This window comes from Cyprinodon tularosa, unplaced genomic scaffold (assembly GCF_016077235.1).
Source record: "Cyprinodon tularosa strain WSP-4 unplaced genomic scaffold, ASM1607723v1 ctg53, whole genome shotgun sequence".
Lineage (NCBI taxonomy): Eukaryota > Metazoa > Chordata > Actinopteri > Cyprinodontiformes > Cyprinodontidae > Cyprinodon > Cyprinodon tularosa.
This window is the reverse complement of record NW_024039263.1, coordinates 184,461-207,240: the sequence shown is the minus strand read 5'-3', so window position 1 is coordinate 207,240 and position 22,780 is coordinate 184,461. Positions and strand designations below refer to the sequence as shown.

Genomic DNA, 22,780 nt, shown 5'->3' with positions numbered 1-22,780 from the left:
GCCTACACGTATTTCAAAGCACCTTTTACACACCCATTTACATTAGCTGCTTTTCACCATTCAGGTGCCACTTTATGAACTGAGCATGCCGCCTGGGAAGATGAACTGAGACATTAATGACTTGTTGCTGTTTTTACAGCTCTGCGTTGTCTGCTCTGTGCAGAACCAGGCTTCAAAGAGCAAATTGTATTCAGATATTTTCCAGCGTGTCAAAGTGGAGCATGTTCAATAGAAAAAACTACGGTAAATATCTGAGCCCAGAAAAAACCTGCTTCTGCAAGGTTTTATAAAGTCACAACAAAGAAATACATCAATTAATTTGATTCTAGACCATGAGTAATATTTAGATTTGTCCAATATGTGTATGTTTGCTTGTTCCTGGTTATTTTATTTTTTTATATTTGCCTTTTATTTTGCTGAAACTGGTTTTATTATAAGTTAAGGCAGTTAATTTGCAAAACTTTGCGTCCATTCTACCAGCTTTTACAAGTATAGATTGAGGTTTACAGTAGATTCTTTTAGTGCTTAAACATGGTTCATGGAGGCTCCAAATTTGGAAGCCCTGGTTTAAAAATACCTCAGTGTACATTACTTTACTGTAAATAAATCAAACAAGGTAAATATATTAAGTAGTTTATGTATCTTGATCTGATTTTTAAAGCTATTTAGAAAATCTAACTTTGTGTAAATTAACACTAAGTAAGGCTTTGTGTAAATCTTTAACATTTCTAGTGACTTATTTTCTTTATAGAGGTCCCGAAAGCCATTTAAGTCAGAGTTAACTTCACAATGAAATGAAAAAACATAAAGATAATAAAGATAATAACAAAGAACATTATGTATGTTAAATGACCGCTTCGTGCCACCGGGTAACAGTCATTGTGTTGGTTGCTACATAGAATAGAATAGAAGGACACAATTCTATTTTATTGTGATTACATTGTCGAAGTACAAAGGTCAAGGGTCTTGCTCAGGATCCCAGAGTGGCAGTCTGTGGGAGTGGGGCTCAAACTCAGAACCTCTGGGATCCAACCCTAACCACTACGCTGCCACTCCCCTTCCATTTTGGAGCTGAAAAAAAAAGACAAAACCTTAAATATTAGGAGTTTTCTGACCGTATTATAATATGTTGCCATGTTATCCTTTAATCCACATTTTTGGACAGTTTTCTCTGGTTTCTCTAGGACAGTTGTTAAATATAAGAAAGATTGGGACTAACAACCCTCCTCCTAGTAAACGGTAAGTAACGTAGTCAAGTAATCAATTTGTTTTCCAAAAGCAGACTTTTACAAAATGACTTTAAACCAATATAAACCATTGGTGGGTACAATTAGAATTTTAGTGGTTATGTACCTCCATGATTTCACCATTTTTTTGTGTATGAGGGTAAAAGTTCAAATGTATTAAATGTTTAAGAGATAAATTAACCAGAACTGGGATCTCGATAAAGACAACAGGAAGATTTAAATCTTTAATTTGAGTTTAAAGGACCAATATCAGTTTAAACTGAGCAGAAACCTCAGCATTATCTCATCTTTGTTGCATTTCCACCCATCTGGGATGTTTTCATGTAAATCTCAGAGGTTTTTTTAAACATACTGTACTTCTCCATAAGAAAACAATTACCACCAACTTGAGAGCAAAGTTTACCTGAACCGTAAATTTAATCATGCATTCATCTGAGACGAGATGCATCAACAGATGAGAGAACAATTTTGCCCTTCTTTGTTGCGCAGCAGATTAACTCTGACTAAGCAACTCCACTCAGTCTCTGGTGAGCACAGAGGCATGACTCAAACGCCTAATGGTAGTCAGAGCGCAGAGCTGCACCTGATGCCTCTGAGTGGAATCAACACGATGAAAAGCTCAGGAGGCTCTGATGCATCTACATGGTGTTCCTTAAGGAATGCCTCTTAAGTGAGACAAAAAAAACAGTAATAAAAAAACGTATTAAAGGAGTGGATCAAATGTGAAAAACCCAAAACAGACAAAGACACCACTGAAGTAAAGCAGGAGAAACTCTTCCATTTCTGCACACAAATATAAAGAATACATGAACTGGTTACCAGTATCGAAGTGTACCAGTAGTAAAAAGTGATTTGTATAAAAATTGCAAGACTTAAAAATCACTTTTAATGATCAGGCAGGGAAAGTTAGGGCGCTGACCAGTATTGTTCTGTCTAAAAGAGCCCCCCACCAACCTGTTGCTATGCACTGTTTGTCAGATGGTTAAAAGATAAAAACGTGTCATAACAACATTAATCAAACTTCAACAATCATTGTTTATTTGTTTTCTGCTTTTTGTTGTCATTACACTGTCACAAGAGCAGAGCAATGAAATTAACTCTCTGTATTTAACCCATCCCCCTGGAGAGCAGTGGGCTGCCATTGTGCGGCACTCGGGGAGCAGTGTGGGGTTAAGGGTCTTTGCTCAGGGACCCAGAGTGGCAGTCTGTGGGAGTGGGGCTTGAACTTAGAACCTGTGGATTCGAAGAGCAATGCCCTAACCAAAAAGCCACCAGAATTTAATGTCTGTTTAATTCCTAGCGACAACAGGAAAAACTTCTTGTTTATTTTAAATGAAAGATAATAACCCAGTTAGATTTTAGCTCATACAGACGGTTATTAGGTAATTAACAACAAACCACACTCAAAAATCCAATCTTTTCCACTAAGGGAACACACCAGTTGTAATCTAAATAATATTTTAATGTGGAAGCTGTAACCAATAAATATGAGTCAATGCTAGAAAGTCAAAGGAAGCTAATCTCTGACATAGGATGGTAATCCTGAACATCATAAACTTTAAACTGCCATTATTTTACGTTTGATAAGAAATAAGATTTTTAAGGACAACTTGTCATCCGGTCTGCAGAGAAGGTGGGTGGTTGCAATCACCCATCTCTCCAGGATCTGTACGCCTCCAGGACTCTGAGGTGTTCAGGGAAGATTGGGGCTGATTCCTCGCACCCCAGCAACAAACTATTTCAGTCACTTCCCTCTGGCAGGAGGCTGCGGTCCATCAGGACCAAAACCTCACGCCACAAGACAGTTTCTTCCCATCCGCTACCAGCCTTATCAACAAGACCCAGAGACACCCGTGACGCTGCCTCTCTCCCTCCCCCGTTCAGGACCTAGAAGCTAAGCTAAAGCCGGGCTTTCAGTGTGCGATATTTTCAATCATTGCAAGCAGCTACAGCTCAAATTGTATGACAAAACCACAGGTTTAAATGTTCACAGCTTACGATGCATGTTCTCAAACTGTACAGCCCAACGCTCTGGTGCAATCTACCTGCTCACACTGGAAGTTAAAAAACCACACGTCGGGCTGAGTGCCGAAAGATGGCACTGGTCGGACTCATAAATCTGGAAGAAAAACTCCTCCCTTGTTTGTACATGCGCAGTGCTCGAGGTTCCAGCAAATCAGCTCATAGATGCTTGTGGCTGTTCTTCAACAGCAGGATTTGTCCACAAACACCTTATGCAAACGACTGAATTTCAAACATGTTTGGTTTTCTCCCGACCTTAGGATTCCTGATTGGGAGATGGTCATGAGACGCTGATCGCCCCTCGTTACCCCCTGTATACTACACGACGAAAGACGCACAACGAGGCAAGACCTCAACCCAATCGAAAAAGTCTCTCACAACTGGAGAATAAGCCGAAAAAGGGCGTTACATTAATGCACAGCCTACTGTGTATATAGTACATATGCCGTACATATTGTATATAGAATATTGTATGTTTTATATTGTATATAACTACAGATTCTGTATATATATATATATATATATATATATATATATATATATATATATATATATTTTGTCTGCACCACCATCACCAAGTCAAATTCCTTGTAAGTGCAAACCTACTTGGCAATAAACTTGATTCTGATTCTGAAACGGAAACTGCGTGCTTAGATTGACAGACTGTCTCCGTTATAAATTATGGAGGCAATGAAGAAACATTTGATGCTATTAAAATATAAATGCTAAAGCTTTAGTTTGTAATCCTGTTCAGAAACACTTTTTCTTATATTGAGTGAAATGTTTCTTCCATCCTGAGGGTAGTCAATACTTTATTTATTCAGAAAAAGGAAAGAAGAAAAATCAGAGGTCTGTGAGAACTGCAAGCCAAAATTCCAACCAATCCCTGCCATTCTGCCCGAATGGAAAAAAAACCAATCGGATGCATCTGTCCCTCCTTTGTGTGCAGGTTTTGGCTGTTGCTGGAATTATTTACAACAGCCTTTCAGAAAACTCGTAAGGCAAGTATAGCTAAAAATAACAAGCTAAAACTTATGTATGTATGTTAGTATTGCCAATCCTAGCATGCTACCTTGAGAGCCACAATAATATTATAGTTTATTTACATTTGAGTTAGTCAGCTTCCCTCTGCTTTGCTGAGTTTTGCTGTGAGATGCGCGTTTGAAATTGCGGTGAGAACGTAGCTTCATACGGAGGGGGGAGGGGGAGTGCCACTTTTAAAATCTTTCTCTTCACAGCGAGTCTTGATCTAATGGAGGTTTCTTCCTGTTAAAGGGAGTTTTTCCTCTCCACTGTCACTACAAGCATGTGTGAGGGATTGCCTTCGAGTCAATGATTCAATGCATGCAGCAGTGTTTTCTTAGATAGAAAACTTTGGATCAATTTGAACTGTAAAGTGCCTTGAGATGACATGTGTTGTGAATTGGCCCTATATGAATAAACTGAGTTGAATTAAATTGTTAGCTCTCCAATATTGAAACTGAAACATGGTTTAATTAGTATTGTCAGTTAAAAGCTTTATAACAGCAGGAATTAGAAATCAAAGCTGTATAAACATAATGTGAATGTTAGGCATCATTACCTAAGGTTAAGGGCTACACGATATTAGGAGGTTTTGCTAAATTGATTTACATTGATTAATATTGTGATAATCGGGTACTTTCCTCTGGTTTCCTCTCTTATTTCCCAAACTCCCATCCTTCTATGACCTTTAGCCTTTAGCGTAATGTCATTTTTGAGCATCTGCTACCGTTAAGACTGTTTACAACAGGCTGAATACTAGATTTTCTTACACTTGGGAAGATAAAACCAACAATTACTGCACTCAAAACAATCCTCTGTTACACTAATAACTCATCTACAATGACAATATTTTTAACTTTTTAAGTGGCCATTTACACCAAAAACGTTAGTGTTTTTCTCATTAGTGTAATGTAAAAAATATAGATATTTCTTGCTAAATTTCTCCTCACCTTCAAAAATAAACAGATAAAACATTAAAACATCCGTTTTACTTTTGTTTTTATATTTAATAAACAGCATGAAAGATAATAAAAGCAGAAACAATCAGAAATTGTTTTCAAAAGCTCTCAAGCTCTTATGCCAAATTGTGGGAAAAATAACTCAAAATGAACAGATCATCTATGAGTTTGGTCAATAATATCTAGATTCCCAAGTTCTACATGGGGAAACAATCTGATGGCCAACAGCACTTAACGATTCAAATCACAGACGGACGGAGCAATAGTGTTATTGCAAGCGTTAGAAGTTGGTACAAATTACCATTTTTATAACTGCCTGACATGCAGTGTGAGCTGTAAAAATGACATCCCAGGGACGAGAAAGGAAAAGCAATGAGAAGACTGTGGCATTCTACATTAATTAGTCGATGAAGCTGTCACTGAAGCTGCCTGTCAAATGGGGAATGGTTTCTAAAAGACAGCAGCCAGACCAGCGATTACAGGGCAGCAGCCAGATGAACTCAAACCACTCCTGGTATTTAGTGGAAATGCTCACCTCTGCCTTTGTTATTACCTTCTACAACCTCTACTGGAGACATGGGAGACAAACACATTTATCCTCGGCGTCATTGCAAGGGCAGAGCGTGGCTCCAGAGAGACCAGCTCAGTCTCCACAGGGTTTTTTTTTTTTTTTTAGAAAAATAAACTGTTTATAAGATTGCAGACAGACGGGGAGACACTAGTCTCCTGTCTATCTGAACCTAAATTGTGCAAAAATTCAACAAAATAATAAGAAAATGCACAAAATATTCTGCTTAGGGATGCAAAAATGAAAGCTTTTGTTTGAAATATATTTTTAATTTGATTCTGATTTTGACAGATAACAAGGACTATATAAAAAATACATAACATGTTCCCTTGAGATAAACAGGCAATAAAATACTTGCAATATTACAACATACAAAAATACATACTTCACTTTAGATTCATGCTTTTTTTTCCACTGCAGTTGAAGGTCAACTGACTGAAAATTGCAGTTGAACGCATGCTCTAAAGAGCTCAGGTGAAGAATGTTAGCTTAATCAAAAGCTAAGTAGGTAATGCCATCCATTTTTATTTTCAGGGTCGTCATCTCACAAGCAAATATATGTAAAAGACTGAGTTATCTATTAATAGGACATTTCTATGATGTTTGAATAAATCCAACAGTAGTGGCACATGTGTTTTATACATATAGGCCACAATAAAAACATTCCCAGAAATTGAATTTAAAGTAGTATCAGGAAGGCCATGCTGGAGTGCTGTTCACCTGAAGCTGCATGTTGTTCTGTTGAGTTAAAAGATAAGGAAAAGCTTGACACATACAGAAAAAAAAAAAAAAAAACTCTTTAGTAACTGACTTCTCAAATACAGAACTCCAGCTTTGCCTGGGAGATTAATTCTTGCTGTATCAGAGAGCTCAGTTTGCAAACACCAGAGAATTCAGCTTGTTCCGCTCCCGCTTCAACCGTTCGAGACCGGCCGAAAGCAGGTCAGACAATCACCCAAACTTTGACTGAAGCAAAAGCTACCGACCCCACAGCCAAACCAAAACAAACATGGCAGTAAAGGAGGAGGTATGTGGAGCTGCTGCCATCAATGCGGTTTGTCAGAATCCAGCATCGCATCTTTGAATGAGGAACAGTAAGAACATCAAAAAGAGCAGTTGTGGTTTCTCATGGCGTCTGCTGCTATTCCATTGGTTACCATGATTGGCTAAAACCAAACTCAGGTAGGCAGTCGTTTTAGCTTTTCTATCAGGCTGAATATCAGTCCTTTCCCCAAACGGTTTAGATCGGAACAGTCCCAGACTGATAATGGGAAGACTTAGGGCTGCAACTAACGTTTATTTTGCAAATCGATTAACCTGTTAATAATTTTTTTAACTAAATGATTAATAATCAGATAGAGAGATTCCTTAAAGACTTTTTGTGAAATTAAACTAAGTGAAAATAAATATTTTCCACTTGAGGAGATCTGTTTAGAGTATATTGACAGATGAAAAAGATTTTCATCTTAAATGCAAAATGTTTACACATTTCTCTCTACAATTTTTATATAATTGGTGCTCAAGGTGGACTTTTCTGTCATCTAAAGACGTATTTTAGAGTCTCTACACTCCAGTTAACGATTAATCCGATTAATTGTTTCAGCTCTAGGTAGACGTAGACCTGAGTGCTTATTATCAGTCTGGATTGCTAGATTAAGTGAGCAGAGCCAATGAGGGGATACTGAATGAATAGTTTGTGCAACTCTAATTTCCATTTTTATTTTGTCTGATTGTTTAGGATTAAAACACTGAATTGTTTTAATTATCATCATCAATCATTACTGTGATGAATTTTAACTATTGTAGTTATAAGCTTCAGAATACAGACTCTAAATCACGCCATTCGCTTTAAGAATCAACTCACTGGGAACAGCAATCAAGCCAAGACTATGAAATATAGACATTTTGTAATTCAAAGATGAATATCTCTTCTTTGTCAGAAAATAAGCTATATTAAGAACTCCTCAATTGCCACAGTAAAAACAAAAACTAGGGCTGCAACTAACGATTATTTTGCAAATCGATTCATCTCTAGATTATTTTTTCAATTAATTCATTAATAATTGGATAGCGAATGGTTCCTTAAAGATTTGTTTTACTTCATTAAACAGGTGAAACTCAAACTTTTCCACTTGTGGAGTTCTGGATTGAACATATTGACAGATGAAAAAGTTTTTTTAATCCTAAATGGAAAAATGTTTATATAATCTTTTACAATTTTTACAATTACTGCTCTAAATGGGTTGCTCTGTCAGCTAAAGACAGGTTTTAGAGTCTCTATACACCAGTTAACGATTAATCCATTACTAAATTAGTTGAAGATTGTTTCATTAATCACAATTAATATGAGTAATTGTTTCAGCAGTAATTGCAGCTGATCCAGAACGCTGCTGCCCGTGTCCTCACTAAGACTAAGAAAGTAGAGCGCATTACCCCAGTTCTAAAGTCCTTACTTTGGCTCCCTGTATCTCAGAGAATAGATTTTCAAATCCTTCTGTTAGTCTATAAATCTCTGAATGGCTTAGCACTCAAATACATCACAGACTTGCTATCAGTGTATCAACCATCCAGACCACTCAAGTATTCTGGCTCCAGCCTGCTCTGCATACCTAGAACCAGAACTAAACATGGAGAAGCAGCATTTAGTTCCTACGCTCCACTTATCTGGAACAAATTTCCAGAAAACTGTAAAAGTGCGGAAAGCCTGAGTTCCTTTAAATCAAGACTAAAAACACATTTGTTTAGGATTGCCTTCGACTGTTCTAGTTAAACAGTTCAACTGAAAAATCATTTATTTTCTTAAGTTCTTTTTTGTTTCTGCATTTTTTTCCTACTTGCTTTGATTCTGTTTCATTTTCCTATATTTTAATCATGTAAAACACTTTGCATTGTCTTTGTACTGAATTGAACCCCAGTCGGCAGATGGCCACTCACACTGAGCCTGGTTCTGCTGGAGGTTTCTTCCTGTTAAAAGGGAGTTTTTCCTCTCCACTATCGCTACAAGCATGATTAGTTTGAGGGATTGTATTTGAATCAATGAGTCGATGCAATCAACTGGTTTTCCTTAGATAGAAAACTTTGAATCAATCTGACTGTATGATCTGGTGAACTGTAAAGTGCCTTCAGATGACTTGTATTGTGAATTGGCGTTATATAAATAAACTGAATTGAATTATGCTATACAAATAAATTTGCCTTGACCTACAAAAAAATCCTCCAATTATACACCTTTTTATATCTGATTATTAATCAATGAATTGAAAAGACGGTCAAATTATCTTTAGTTGAAGCCCTGATATTGTGGTCAACTCATTCTTTAACTCTTTATTTTCTTTTATTAGTTCCCTTTGAGACACCCAGCCAATGTGAAAACAGAAACATCACACTTTGAGTCCCCATGAGGGCAGATAATGAACCTTTAAAGCCAGCTAACATTTTTGAGCTAGTTGGCTGTGAAAACAAACCTAATGGAGTTAGTTAAGCCAGGGGCACAAAAAAAGCAAACAAGAGAAAAGAAGGTCCACATGTTTGGTAGCTTTGAAGTCCTGCACCCACGCTGTGATGTCAGGCAGCTCTGAGGTATCAAACTAATGAAACCATCTTTATTGAACACCACAGCAAGAAAACTCTGTCAAAAGTGTTCTCAGCAGTTTCTTTTACATGACAGGAAATCACTACTATTCAGCTTTGGTACAGTGTTGCATAGCTTTCTCATACGTACTCGTACTTCTTCATATGAAAACACAAGAGTTCCTTTGTCTCTGACTAAATGCATTATTCAGAATATATAAGCGTGCTTTAGTCATGTGGAGGCTGCACTCTGATTTACTACATGTTTGAGATTTCTAAGCTACAAATCACAGCGTCATGGCTGTGTTCTCAGAAAAGCATTTCAAGGATGTGGCGAAGGCTGGAAGGAGGATGTTACGACTCAAAGGGGACAATGTGGAAGAATGGAATGCTCTGAAGCACCACAGAGATGTTAATGTGAAAATTACACTTTTAATTATGCTGTGAATGGTGTCATGCATCATTACTGAATGGGATAGGTCTCTCTTTTTCAGCATAAGACAATTAAAAGTCTGTCCTGGTCAGAGATAGCAGTGAAGTAGCTCAATCTGGATCAGATTTGAAGAATTAGGAAGGATTCTCAGACCAAATCAGGGCTCATTTTTCGTCATGTGGGCATGAGGCGTTAAAAAGCCTGTAGCCAAACAGGACACCTATATATCAAGCCTGTGAAATCATGTGGATGTGGGGGTTGAACGACCTTCAGTAAAACATTTCGTGGTCCTCAGATGATCGATGAGACAATTATTTATCAAAGTTAGATGTTAAAAAAAAATAAAAAAACGGGGGGGTTATCCGAATGGAAATCTCATGGAAGTGCCCTTGCTTTAGTCTCCAGAGATACCTTTCTGCTGAGCATACATAGTGACCACTGAAAAAACAAACATCTGGCATCTGTCCAGTTCAAATATTTGCTACAGCGACCTCTGTGAGATCCGTGCTCATGTTGAAACCACTTAGTGCTACAATTTTCAGATCAGGCAGTGCAAAACAAGAGTTTTCATTCTTCGATATGACATCAACCACCAAGATTTGGGTGGTTAGACCTCCAAGTTAGACAACTTTTTGGGGACATTTTCCTATAAAGATAAAGAATTGTCAGTGACTGAAAGGTAGGTTTTTAAAACAAAGACTGATTGCAAACAATAAAATAGATTAGAATCCTTTTTTTACATTTAGCGAACCAACTGTTCAATAAGCGAAGTAAAACATTTGGGCTATATCATAAGAACTGATTTATGACAAAGTGCAGAAGCAGTGCTCCAGGATCTGAAAGCCCATATGTCACCAGTTAAATTTGACATCTGCACAGACAATGCACCAGTAGCTCCTTTATGCAGCTCCAGCTGACTTGTGCCAAGATTATAAAGCCAAAATGAAACCAGTCACCTGGCTTTTTAGAATGTTGCTTTTGCAGCTTAAGTAAGTCACCATCCTGATTTGATCAACTGAAACAAAAGTCTAAAAGAAACCTGCCGAATTTAGCTTTCATGTTTCTGTCATTCTGCTTCTGCAAGCCAAGCATTGGTTAATTAGGCTGTCTACTTTAGAGACACGTCAATCATAGTTTTAAAACAGCTGTACTTGAATTAAACAGATAACTCATCCTCATTAAGTTTCAAAAAACGTTTTTTCAGCCAGCTGAGTGGCAGTGTGCAACAACTGGGGGCAGAGGATTATCTCTTGTTTCCATGGTTTGCAGCTTCGGCATACCTTTGTACAAATATTTTTAATTTTCTCTACATCACATTCAGATGAAATTTTCTTTCAAGAAAGGAAACAATACAACTGAATATCTCAGTGATGTCCCAATATTTAACTTTTTGAAACCTTTGCAAACAAAAATACCAGTAACCTCCTCCCACTATGACTATTAATGGTTTTAATGTTTTTGTTTACCCTGCCATTGTTTATTTCTTTAGATCCTATTTCCTCGCTTGTTTATGCACAAAAACAAAGTGAGGAAATTGGTCAAGTGGAGCAACAGAGCAGCTGAGCTTCCCACAAAGCCTCTGTTGTTGTTATTGTGGGAATAACTATGGAAAAGGATTAGGGCTACTGAAAAAAAAAAAAATAACACATTCTTTTAAATATTATTTCAGTTTAATATGGGGGAAAAGTCAGAATTCTGACTTTAAGCTCAGAATTTTGACTTTAATCTCAGAATTTTGGATCTTAATGTAGATGGGCAATATGAATGAAGAGATGTGGGAGCGTTCAGTTCACTGACAAAGATGTGAGGAGTTTGGGAGGGCTAGTAACAAATTGGTGGAAAATGACGGAATTAGGTGACTTTTTACACGCCCAAGGGGTGTGCCCTGGTGATGCCATTTCATTAATGAAAGAGCAGAAGGTGATTAAAACAAGAGAGCTGGTTTAGTCTCTAAAACAGACATTGCTTTGGCTTGTTGCTAACATGTTTATTAGCTGTCAGAATCCAGTCAGGATTCAGAGATTGAAGTCAAAATTCTGAGAAAAAAGTAAGAAATCTGAGAAAAAAAAGTCAGAATTCTGAGATCAAAGACAGAATTCTGAGATAAAAGTTAGAATTCTGAGATCAAAGTCAGAATTCTGAGATCAAAATCAGAATTCTGAGATCAAAATCAGAATTCTGAGGAAAAAAATTCAGAAATCTGAGATTAAAGTCAGAATTCTGAGAAAAAAAGTCAGAAATCTGAGAATAAAGTCAGAAATCAGAGATTAAAGTCAGAATTCTGAGAATAAAGAGTCAGGAATCTGAGATTAAAGTCAGAATTCTGAGAAAAAAATGTCAGAATTCAGAGTTTAAAGTCAGAAATCTGAGAATAAAGTCAAAATTCTGAGAAAAAAATGTCAGAATTCAGAGATTAAAGTCAGAAATCAGAGAATAAAGTCAAAATTCTGAGAAAAAAATGTCAGAAATCAGAGATTAAAGTCAGAATTCTCAGGAAAAAAAAGTCAGAATTCTGAGATGAAAGTCAGAATTCTGTCCTTTTTCAGCATGTTATACTGAAATGAAATTTTAAAAATCAGTGAACCTTTTTTATTTTTTTTTCAGTGGCCCTAATCCTCTTCCGTAAACAAAGATCCAGGCTCTGCCTCTAATACTTTATTCCTCTGGCGTTATTACAGGCAGAATCCAGGGACCATAAAGGAGCAGGCTTGTTTATCTCATCAGAGACTGATCCAGGTCTTACCTCCACACTGAACGGCTGCTCCTCTCCGTTCACGGCACATAAAATCCACAGCAACAACTGCAAGCATAACGTCCCCATAGAGCGACTATTAAGACATCTCCTGCTGAGGAGAGCTAATAAAAGCATAGTGAAGGCGGTCGGTGTTGACGCTCACTGTCCGCAGCTCAGCTCGGTTCACGGTCGCTGTAAACAGAGCAGATCCTAGACGCTTAGCAGCAACATCTCTGGAGCTTTTCCTCTAAAGCTGAGGGGATGTTTGAGAAGAAAGGGGGAGAAATGAGAGTAGGAGCGGATTTGTCCTCCTCTTCCTCGGCCGTTTTTGATTTTTGCTGTTTTAGTTTAGGGGAGGAGGTTCTCCCCGGGGAAGCGGTCGCCTGTCAGCAGCCTCCCAGTGAAGCACTCCCCGGGTCGGTCCTCCGGTGCTCCGGCCGTTGCTCTAAGCGGACGCGTCCAGCTCCTTCTCTGCAGGCGCGCGGCATAGCTGCCCGTTTTCAACTGCGACTCCCACCTACTGCGCATGCGCTCCCTGCCAACACCACCCCTCCCTCCCCTCTATGCTTCTCCATCCCAAGTCTCCAATGAAAACAGCTCTCATCCAGGCAGCTCTCTTTCACACTAGCTCAACACTTGCAGCCTTTTTTTTATCGTTCACTGTACTTCATTTTATGTAAATAAATCATTACATAAGCTGTATACAAATGGAGTTCCGGCTTATTTTCTTTTTCCAGATGACAGCATCCATTGTTAGGTTAATTATTATACTAACAAAGACTGCACTTTAAAAATGACACAAAAATGGTTCAAATCTATTATCTGTCAACTTTAAATGTTAAATAAAGAGATATATGGTTATCTAGAATAACTTTTACTCGAATTAAAAAAAGATAAATTTTTAATATTTGTTTAATGTTAGATGTTTAATTTTTAGTGTTGATTTTGTAGTAATACCGTTCTCAGCCAGTAGAGGGCGATAACAGAACCAGTCCTTCTTCAGATCACCCTACTATTAGGAGCAGTTTAGAGGATTCTGTTATTCAAAGTAAATGCAAATTAAGTCCGCTGAGTTGTTGTTAGTGCATGCAGAATGATGTTTTCCTCTTATTTCTGCTAAGGAATTTGTCCTGAAGGTTTTTTTTTTTTATTAAACATAAAGGATTTTTTTTTTTTACAATTCAAGATGTAATGCAGGTTAACCCAAAAAGATAATATAGTCATTTTGTTTGAAATCATTTCTATGAGTTAAGTCTCTGAAATCTGAGCTAATAAAACTCACCAAAAATATAGTTTGTCAAAAAATGTAAAAACCAAATACTAAATACTTTACTGCTCAATAAATAAGCCTGCAAGCTTGGTACAGGACGAAACTGCACAAAGACTTCCCAAAGCTCTGTGCATTTTCCCTTTGCAAAGCCTGGTCAGGAAAAATCTTACTCTGTCTTTGTTTATTTCTTTAATAGGTTAAAGTTGGGGAAACTTAACAAACCTAACAAATGAAAAATTATAAACAAGGCCTTGAAGGACAGGCTAGTTGTGTAAATCCATCCATCTATTTTCTGTCACGCTTATCCCTACTGGGGTCGCCAGGGGTGCTGGTGCCATCTCCAGCTGTCTACGAGTGAGAGGTGGGGTACATACATTGCGCACCTCTAAGTCATGCGGGGCGAGGAACATCCTTGGGACACACAGATGTAAAGGGTCTAAGATGTGTGTATGAACCAGTGAAAGCTCTGTACATCTTAGCCAAGGTTTCCTGTAGAGTGGATGAGTAGAAGAGAGCCATGATTTGAGACAAACAGGACAAACAACCATTCCCACTCGTACCTAATTTAGAGAGGTCAATTAACCTAACAGTCATGTTTTTGGACTGTGGGAGGAAGCCGGAGTACCCAGAAAGAACCCATGCATGCTCAGGGAGAACATGCAAACTCCATGCAAAAGAAACGGGCCGGGAAACGAACGCCGATCTTTTTGCTGCAAGGCGGCTGCTACCCAATACGCCACTCAGCAGCCTTAGTTGTGATATCAATTACTGAAATGAATTTGAAAAGTCAGTTATGCAGTTATGATGCAAGAACCATGTTGATAGTTGTGATTCAGGTTCAAACTCTCATTGTGGTTCTCATTGTGGCTTCTAAAGCATATAGGCGGTATTTGTGTTATTTACTATCAAAGGTTGTATTTAACACCAATTATTTATTGACGGCACTTAAAGTGCTGAGTTTCCTGTTTAGGAGAGAGGGCAATGAGGGAAAACAGAGATAGTTGATATATCTCATCAGTGTATTCAGTGGAGCATAAATTAATGACACAATTTATTACCAAGGAGATGATGATAATGTGATCCTGTCACTCAGCTCCGTGGCTTCTCGAGCGAAGGGCCTTCATGTATTAATAAAGGAGTAGCAGGGGGTACAAGGCTCAGCTTAAATCTGCATTTTCAGGCCAAAAAAGGCGTATCTGTCTTAATAAATGAATTCAACACTGCATGTCTATACCCTTAATTAAGCTAATCATTTTTTAAGATTTATGTTCATTTGCAATTAAAAATAATTTTATTATAATTTTATTTATTAGTGACATTGATCTTCCACAATTTAAATTTTTAAGTCTAGTTTAGCTGCACTAGATTGTCACAAATGTCACTGGTAAGTTCAGCCAGACAGTAAATGTATATATAATAATACCGTTCTCTGTAGATATTGATTTCTCTTCTTTCCCATTCATATCCCTCTCTTAAATGTCTCTTCCTATCTCTCCTGTCATAATTTTTCTCTCATTCTGTAATCCTAAAAACCCTGTTTCTGTCCTGTTCCAAGTTTTCCTTCCACTAGTGCAGAGCTTTTGCCAGCATCTCTTCCTGCAAACGCGTCTCCGTCTCTTCACTGCTGCATCTGCTCCCAGTCAGACATCCTGAATCTCCTGGCAGCAAAAACCCAAATCATTCTGTACGCTTCCTTCTCTCCAGGAGCAAAAGATTAGCAGGAAAGATATGATGAGGGGAGGCTTGCAATCTGCAGAGGATAAACTGCTCCTATTTTAGATGAAGAGACCCAGAGATAGCATACAGCGCTGTGTTCTGGAGATTAACAAGTCTGTTCCAGTTCTGATTCGGATAGATATAATCCTGAAAAAGGATTCCTAGCACTAAAACCCTCTAACATTTTCCTACATAAAACCACATACTTTCAATTATAGGGAGTAGTGAATTGAAAAAGAAGAAAATAAAATAAAAAAAAAACACTGTCCAGAGTACCTCAAGCTTTACAATACTTTGTCCGTTTTGACACAAACATAGCTTAACTTGAGATATATACATTTTTAAAACCAGTTCTGAATAGGCCTACATCACTTGATGCTTTGTGTGAGCGTCCCTAAAACTTCACCTGTTTAACTGGAAAGGATTGGATCCATTGAGGATTTAATTGGGGCAAGTGTTTTTCATTGGCGCACCAAATAAAAAAATTTATAAAAAAATGTACCAAAAATGTACCACCTGATATATTAAATGAACCAAGAAGCCATTTGCGGGTCAGGAATCATGAAATCTAGCAGAGAAAAATAATAAAAATCATCAATAAAATAAAACTGTACAAAACACATAAATTACTCCAAGAGTACCTTTAGTCTTTTTTGTTCCAGTGCATATCATAATTATTTATTTACTGTATGATAAATATGTTCTGTGTTGTCTTTGATACACCGGCGATACAAGCCGGTCCCATCTAAGCGTAATCGGAGACAATGACACACAAATTGTTCTCCTGATGCCCAGTCTGCTCTATAGCTTTGTTTTGGTCGCTGTAACCGCAGAAAATCCAGCTTCACAAAAATAGGATGTTATAGATAGGATGAGTCTTGACCTGAATTGACCTGTGTCAAGAGGCACAGATGCACCAACTGATGTAATTGGGAAAGAATACCGCAATTTTTTATATTTTTCAAAATAAAACATTACTCAGACTCTGATCGTTGATAAATTATGTATATATATATACACTATATTGCCAAAAGTATTTGCTCACCTGCCTTGACTCACATATGAGCTTAAGTGACATCCCGTTCCTAATCCATAGGGTTCAATATGACGTCGGTCCACCCTTTGCAGCTAGAACAGCTTCAACTCTTCTGGGAAGGCTGTCCACAAGGTTTAGGAGTGTGTTTATGGGAATTTTTGACCATTCTTCCAGAAGCGCATTTGTGAGGTCGCACACTGATGTTGGACGAGAAGGCCTGGCTCTCAGTCTCCGCTCTAATTCATCCCAAAGGTGTTCTATCGGGTTGAGGTCAGGACTCTGTGCAGGCCAGTCAAGTTCATCCACACCAGACTCTGTCATCCATGTCTTTATGGACCTTGCTTTGTGCACTGGTGCACAGTCATGTTGGAAGAGGAAGGGGCCAGCTCCAAACTGTTCCCACAAAGTTGGGAGCATGGAATTGTCCAAAATGTCTTGGTATGCTGAAGCATTCAGAGTTCCTTTCACTGGAACTAAGGGGCAAAGCCCAGCTCCTGAAAAACAACCCCACACCATAATCCCCCCTCCACCAAACTTTACACTTGGCACAATGCAGTCAGACAAGTACCGTTCTCCTGGCAACCGCCAAACCCAGACCCGTCCATCAGATTGCCAGATGGAGAAGCGCGATTCGTCACTCCAGAGAACGCGTCTCCACTGCTCTAGAGTCCAGTGGCGGCGTGCTTTACACCACCGCATCCGACGCTTTGCATTGCACTTGGTGATGTATGGCTTGGATGCAGCTGCTCGACCATGGAAACCCATTCCATGAAGCTCTCTGCGCACTGTTCTTGAGCTAATCTGAAGGCCACATGAAGTTTGGAGGTCTGTAGTGATTGACTCTGCAGAAAGTTGGCGACCTCTTCGCACTATGCGCGTCAGCATCCGCTGACCCCGCTCCGTCAGTTTACGTGGCCTACCACTTCGTGGCTGAGTTGCTGTCGTTCCCAAACACTTCCATTTTCTTATAATACAGCTGACAGTTGACTGTGGAATATTTAGGAGCGAGGAAATATCACGACTGGATTTGTTGCACAGGTGGCATCCTATCACAGTTCCACGCTGGAATTCACTGAGCTCCTGAGAGCGACCCATTCTTTCACAAATGTTTGTAAAAACAGTCTGCATGCCTAGGTGCTTGAATTTATACACCTGTGGCCATGGAAGTGATTGGAACACCTGATTCCAATAATTTGGATGGGTGAGCAAATACTTTTGGCAATATAGTGTATTTTTTTCTGTGTGGCCCGGTACCAAATGACTGACGGACCGGTACCGGTCCGCGGCCCGGTGGTTGGGGACTCCTGCGCTATTGGACTCGTCCTCCCCTATGCTCTGGAGCAACAGGATGCTGCTGGTCATTCAGTCAGAACAGTCTGCTTGTGCTGAACTCCTGTCACCTGTTTCTGCATTATATTATTCCAGATGGCTTCAACAGCTATTGTCACCTGCTGTAGTGATGTGTTTTATGTGTTTCAACATTTCTTAATACAATACATGAGATCTGGATTGAATTACCATAATTGAGCCTCTCCAGGATGCCTCCTGGACGTCTCCCTGGTGAGGTGTTCCTGGCACGTCCCGCCGGGAGGAGGCCCAGGGGCAGACCCAGGACACGCTGGAGGGACTATGGTTCTCGGCTGACCTTGGGGTTCCCCAGGAGGAGCTGGCCCAAGTGGAGGACGTCTGGGCCTCCCTACTGAAGCTGCTACCCCCGCGACCTTACCCCGGATAATAGGAAGAAGATGGATGGATGGATGGATGGATGGATGGATGGATGGATGGATGGATGGATGGATGGATGGATGGATGGATGGATGGATGGATGGATGGAATTGAGCCTTCCCTGTTTCAGAGAGCAGCAGCTGCCACTGGTGCCATCATCCATTACCTTCAGGGAAGCTAAACCTGGAAGTTACAGGTCTAGCGCTCTACTGGCTAAACGTTACACAATGTTCCTTTTGCAGATCGAACGGATCGTGTTTTTAAACACAAAAAGGTACCAAAAGAATTATGTCTCGACTTTGATTAGACCATTCTGACACATGAATATCCTTCATGTAAGACATTCCTTTGTAGTCATGGGCAGTACACGAGTTGAGGGGGGATGGCATCCCCCTTCTTTAAAAAATCTTGAAAAACATCCCTTTTCTTAAATGACAATCTCCCCCATACCATCGCCTTTGACTTTATATCATTGAATGTGTAAATTTCTATTATATATTAATAGTAATGGCAAAAATATTGCCCTTTCAACATTTGGCAGGCTGTGCGCTTATGAGTAGCCTGACGAAATTACGGTGGCCCAGAGGGCACACAAGATTTCATTTTAGACCTCAGTGGCGCAGCCAGCGAAGCAGGTGACGGCGTTCTGAACAGCATCAAGGCCAAGCTCGCTTCAGGTAAGTCAAAAGTCAAGACATTACCTTTTATAAGCTCACTATTGTATCACCAAATATGTAGAAGTCCTAATCTCTGGACATAGTGATAGCATGCAAAACTAGGTGAACTAGTTTGAAGCGCAAACATTTTTCTGTCTTTAAAGTTGTCATCACACACGAGAATTAGTCTAGAGTGTACAGGCATGGCTGCACATTCAAAATCTGCATTTTGGTTGTGAATCAAACATAAAATTAATCTCTAGACCGCTGCTGTTTTGCCCTTTCAGAATCTAGATGTTGGTGAGACAAGTGGAGCAGTAGAGGAAACCTGGAGGAGAGACTCGAAGGTCAGAAAAATGCTTTTTAATTAAGCAATTTAAGACACCTGTTAAGATTATTATGTTGAAAGAACTGCAAAATGTGATGTAAATGTCTGGCCAATGGTCATAAATGTCTGATAGATGGTGAATAGCTTGAGTTCAGTTTTAACTCATTCATTGCCAGCATGTAACCTTACTTTAGCTTACTTTAAATTAGCCAATAGAGGCAATACTGATTTCTGATAAACAGCCTATTTTATAAAATAAATACTCTAAATGAATATTTGAAAGGTGAGCAAAATTATTATATTTTATATAAGCTTATTTCATTTTCAGGCTAATTTAAATGTATTTGAATTTGTTTTTTGATTTTGAAAATTGTTTCAGATGTTTCCATTTAATTAATTGAATTTGAATAAAAAAAAAAATACTTGACTTGAAAGGATTCAGATATTAATGTTTTGTGAGGTTTTGTTCCAAATCTTAATAGATTCATTGCCAAAAGATTTTCCAAAATAAAATCAGAGAAGTGTCCTACCATGACTATGGAGCTGATCCCAGTGGGCCTTGGGTCAGTGCCTTGATCAAGGTCAATGACGCAGCGTACCCTACATGTAAAAACCATACCAAGCATAACGCTATAGGTTAATGGACTATAATAATAAGGCTATGTATACTTCCCAGAAAACATTCCACCATCCCCCTTCTTTTTTTTTTTTTGTCACGGGTCTAAGTTTAAAGTTGTTTTCTTGCTGGAAGGCTGACATTCAAGTCTTTTCAACCCTTAAACTTAACCTGCTAAAGAAAAGCATCACCACAGCATAATTTAACCACCCCTATGCTACTGTTACTTTTTTGGCTGTCATAGAATTTCAAATACAAGTTTTAAAAAAAATAGATTGAGGCTAGAAGGCTTTTTGCAATGCTTACTATTTTTCCTTTGTAAATTTCCATGAAACATTGGAAACCAGATAAATAGTTTTTAAGCTCACCCTGTTTTTCACCTCTCCAGCCCTTTATGCCCAACCTGTCTGCTATGTTTGCTGCTCTTTATGACACAGGTAACAGATGTTTGTTTTCTAACAAACCTTCAACAAGCTTACAGAGCAGCTGGACCGCATTTACTAATTTACTTCTAAAGGAAAATTGTTGCACTTCATCTCACTTAGGGGTTATCACAACTAACAGGGCTGAATACAGGCATCTGTTATAACCTACTTTTGTATAAAAGCAACAGTTTTACTGTAAATGCTCGGGGTGATGGTAGGTTTCAAAAATGACTAATTCCTCCACTGTCTCGCCTCAGAAAATCCTGTCGTAGGAGTCTTTGTTTTCAACATTACTCTTGAGTTGGGGAGTGATTATGAGTCGATCACATTTCCTCTCCAGATGTTGCTCCGGGTTCAGCTTGGAACTATAAGAGGCAGCCTTCTCAACAAGGCCTCAAATTGATTTATGTTTGATCAGCCACCTGAGCCAAAGTAAACCGGTGGAATAGATCATGAAAAGAAAGCAGTGCCTTTTATTCCAGCAAGTGTTCTCCAGGTTTGGAAGCTTTTATTTGGTTTTTAAATCCCCAATATCTTAAGAGTGGTAAAATAAATACACAACTTGTGTAAAATTGCTAAAATTGTTGCATGCACAACCTAATGTTTGTAATTTTGTAATCCCTTTTTTTCTGTTTGTTGTTATTTGAAATGAACAGAAAGTCTCATTTGGCCTTTAAATGAAATGTTCTGGGCTGGAGTTTAAATGCTGCAAGCACACAATAAAACATGCTGTTCAAAAATAGATGGAAATGTTGAGTTTTGTTTTTCTAGCTTGTACAGTAGCCTCCTACATATGCATAAAGAACAACTTTGCCAAGAAGACCTAGTGTGGTTTTCACAACCACGCATCATAACTGAAGAAGCTTTACCAAAATGTGCTTTTGAATCTTAATTGAACCTCTAATATTGTCATTTTTTTTTATCACGCCTTGGCTGAGCTCTTAGAAACAAGAAATCAACACATCTAGGGGCCCTTGGCTCCGATCAGTCGGCCATCAGTAATGTAATTGTGCTTCCTCGACGTTTAAACAAGGCAGAGAGCAGCTCTCCTTTAAGCCAGCTGTAATGCCCCGCCATGTGAAGCTGTGCACTGGCTTGTTTAAATCATGGACACACCACACATCCAGCAGAAACCGGCCCTTTCTGTATGATTGCATCCCACACATTGCCATCTTGGAAAAAAAGAAAGGAATATTTGAATAAAATTCTCAGCTTCACAGCCGCCTGGAACAAGGGGGGTCTGTTAGATGAAGGGTTTGGATAAAAAAATAAAAACCAATTTGTACAATGAAAAGCTATTTAATGCAACTGAGAACAGAAAGTAATTAATGAGACGGTGCTTCTGAGTTAGTGGAATAGTTGGTGGATTTTGTTGCTAAATGAACTGAGAAAACATGGTGATAACTATGGATTTTTTTTTTTGGCTTTGAACACAGGCTGGATGTCTCTTTACTATTATTAAAATGAACTCCAAAAAACATTACAGTACATGGAAAGGTCAAAAGAGAGATGCAGTTATAAAGATCACAGCACTTAACTGGGCTGCATCTGTAGAGGCCTCAATTTTTGTTTTAAACAAAACATGGAAAAAAACAAACGTTTGTTCTTTTTTATTTCACAGAAAACTGATCATGTTAAGTCGACCGGGCTGATCTTTATATTGATTTAAAAGTAATTCTGGCTAAGTTTCCCTTACATTATTTACAAATATATTCAATATATATATATATATATATATATATATATATATATATATATATATATATATATATATATATATATATATATATATATATATATATATATATAGATATATATCCGGTCTGATTGGAGTCTTATTAAAAAAAACATTTGAAAAAAACAACCATTAATTTGGTATTAAAGATGATTTTCACCAAAGCTACATTTTTTTATTAAGATTTTTTTTTTTATTAGTCTGATTTAATAGTCCAGTCTTCAATAGCTTGTTTTTATTCTCTATAAGAGGAAAATCACCATGATTAAGAGAAATAAAGGATGGAAAACAGTAGTCAGTATTTATTTGATCTATATTTGTTTTACTAAGTGAATTGAATTATTTAAATAAATTATGTTTTTGAAAATCTCATAATCTATTGAATTGGTATGTATTAAGCACATTTTAGAGTGGGCATATGATATGTGAAATGTTTGCAGATATAGATGTTATTACATTTTAATGGCAAATATTTGTTGTCAACATGAAGTCTGGATCATAACATAACACTGTCATGGTCTTAGTTCTGCTGTTCTTTACTTTGCTCCTTGTTTTCTAGATTTATTGGTTTAATTCCAGTTTTGTTGTATTTCTAGATTTATATTAGTTCTCATGTTTTCCTGTTGTCCCCTTTTGCCCTCTTGTGTGTGTGTATGTTCCTTTCCCCTTGGCTCCCTCGTTGTCTCCTCTCACACCTGTTCCTTGTCTGCTCGTTAG

At 38.2% G+C, this 22,780-nt stretch overlaps 1 protein-coding gene across 2 annotated transcripts in view; it reads right to left on the bottom strand.

The window, feature by feature from the left end:
- The window catches only part of LOC119795984 (matrix metalloproteinase-16-like), a 103,313-nt gene extending 90,240 nt beyond the window's left edge, over window positions 1–13,073 (bottom strand). The window contains exon 1 of one of the 2 annotated variants that reach the window (XM_038304262.1): window positions 12,566–13,073. In XM_038304262.1, coding sequence (XP_038160190.1) covers window positions 12,566–12,691 — 126 coding nt within the window. In that variant the 5' untranslated portion in view covers window positions 12,692–13,073. The remainder of the gene's footprint in view (window positions 1–12,565) is intronic. The other variant, XM_038304264.1, reaches the window with a different exon arrangement.
- Between the last annotated feature and the right edge of the window lie 9,707 nt (window positions 13,074–22,780).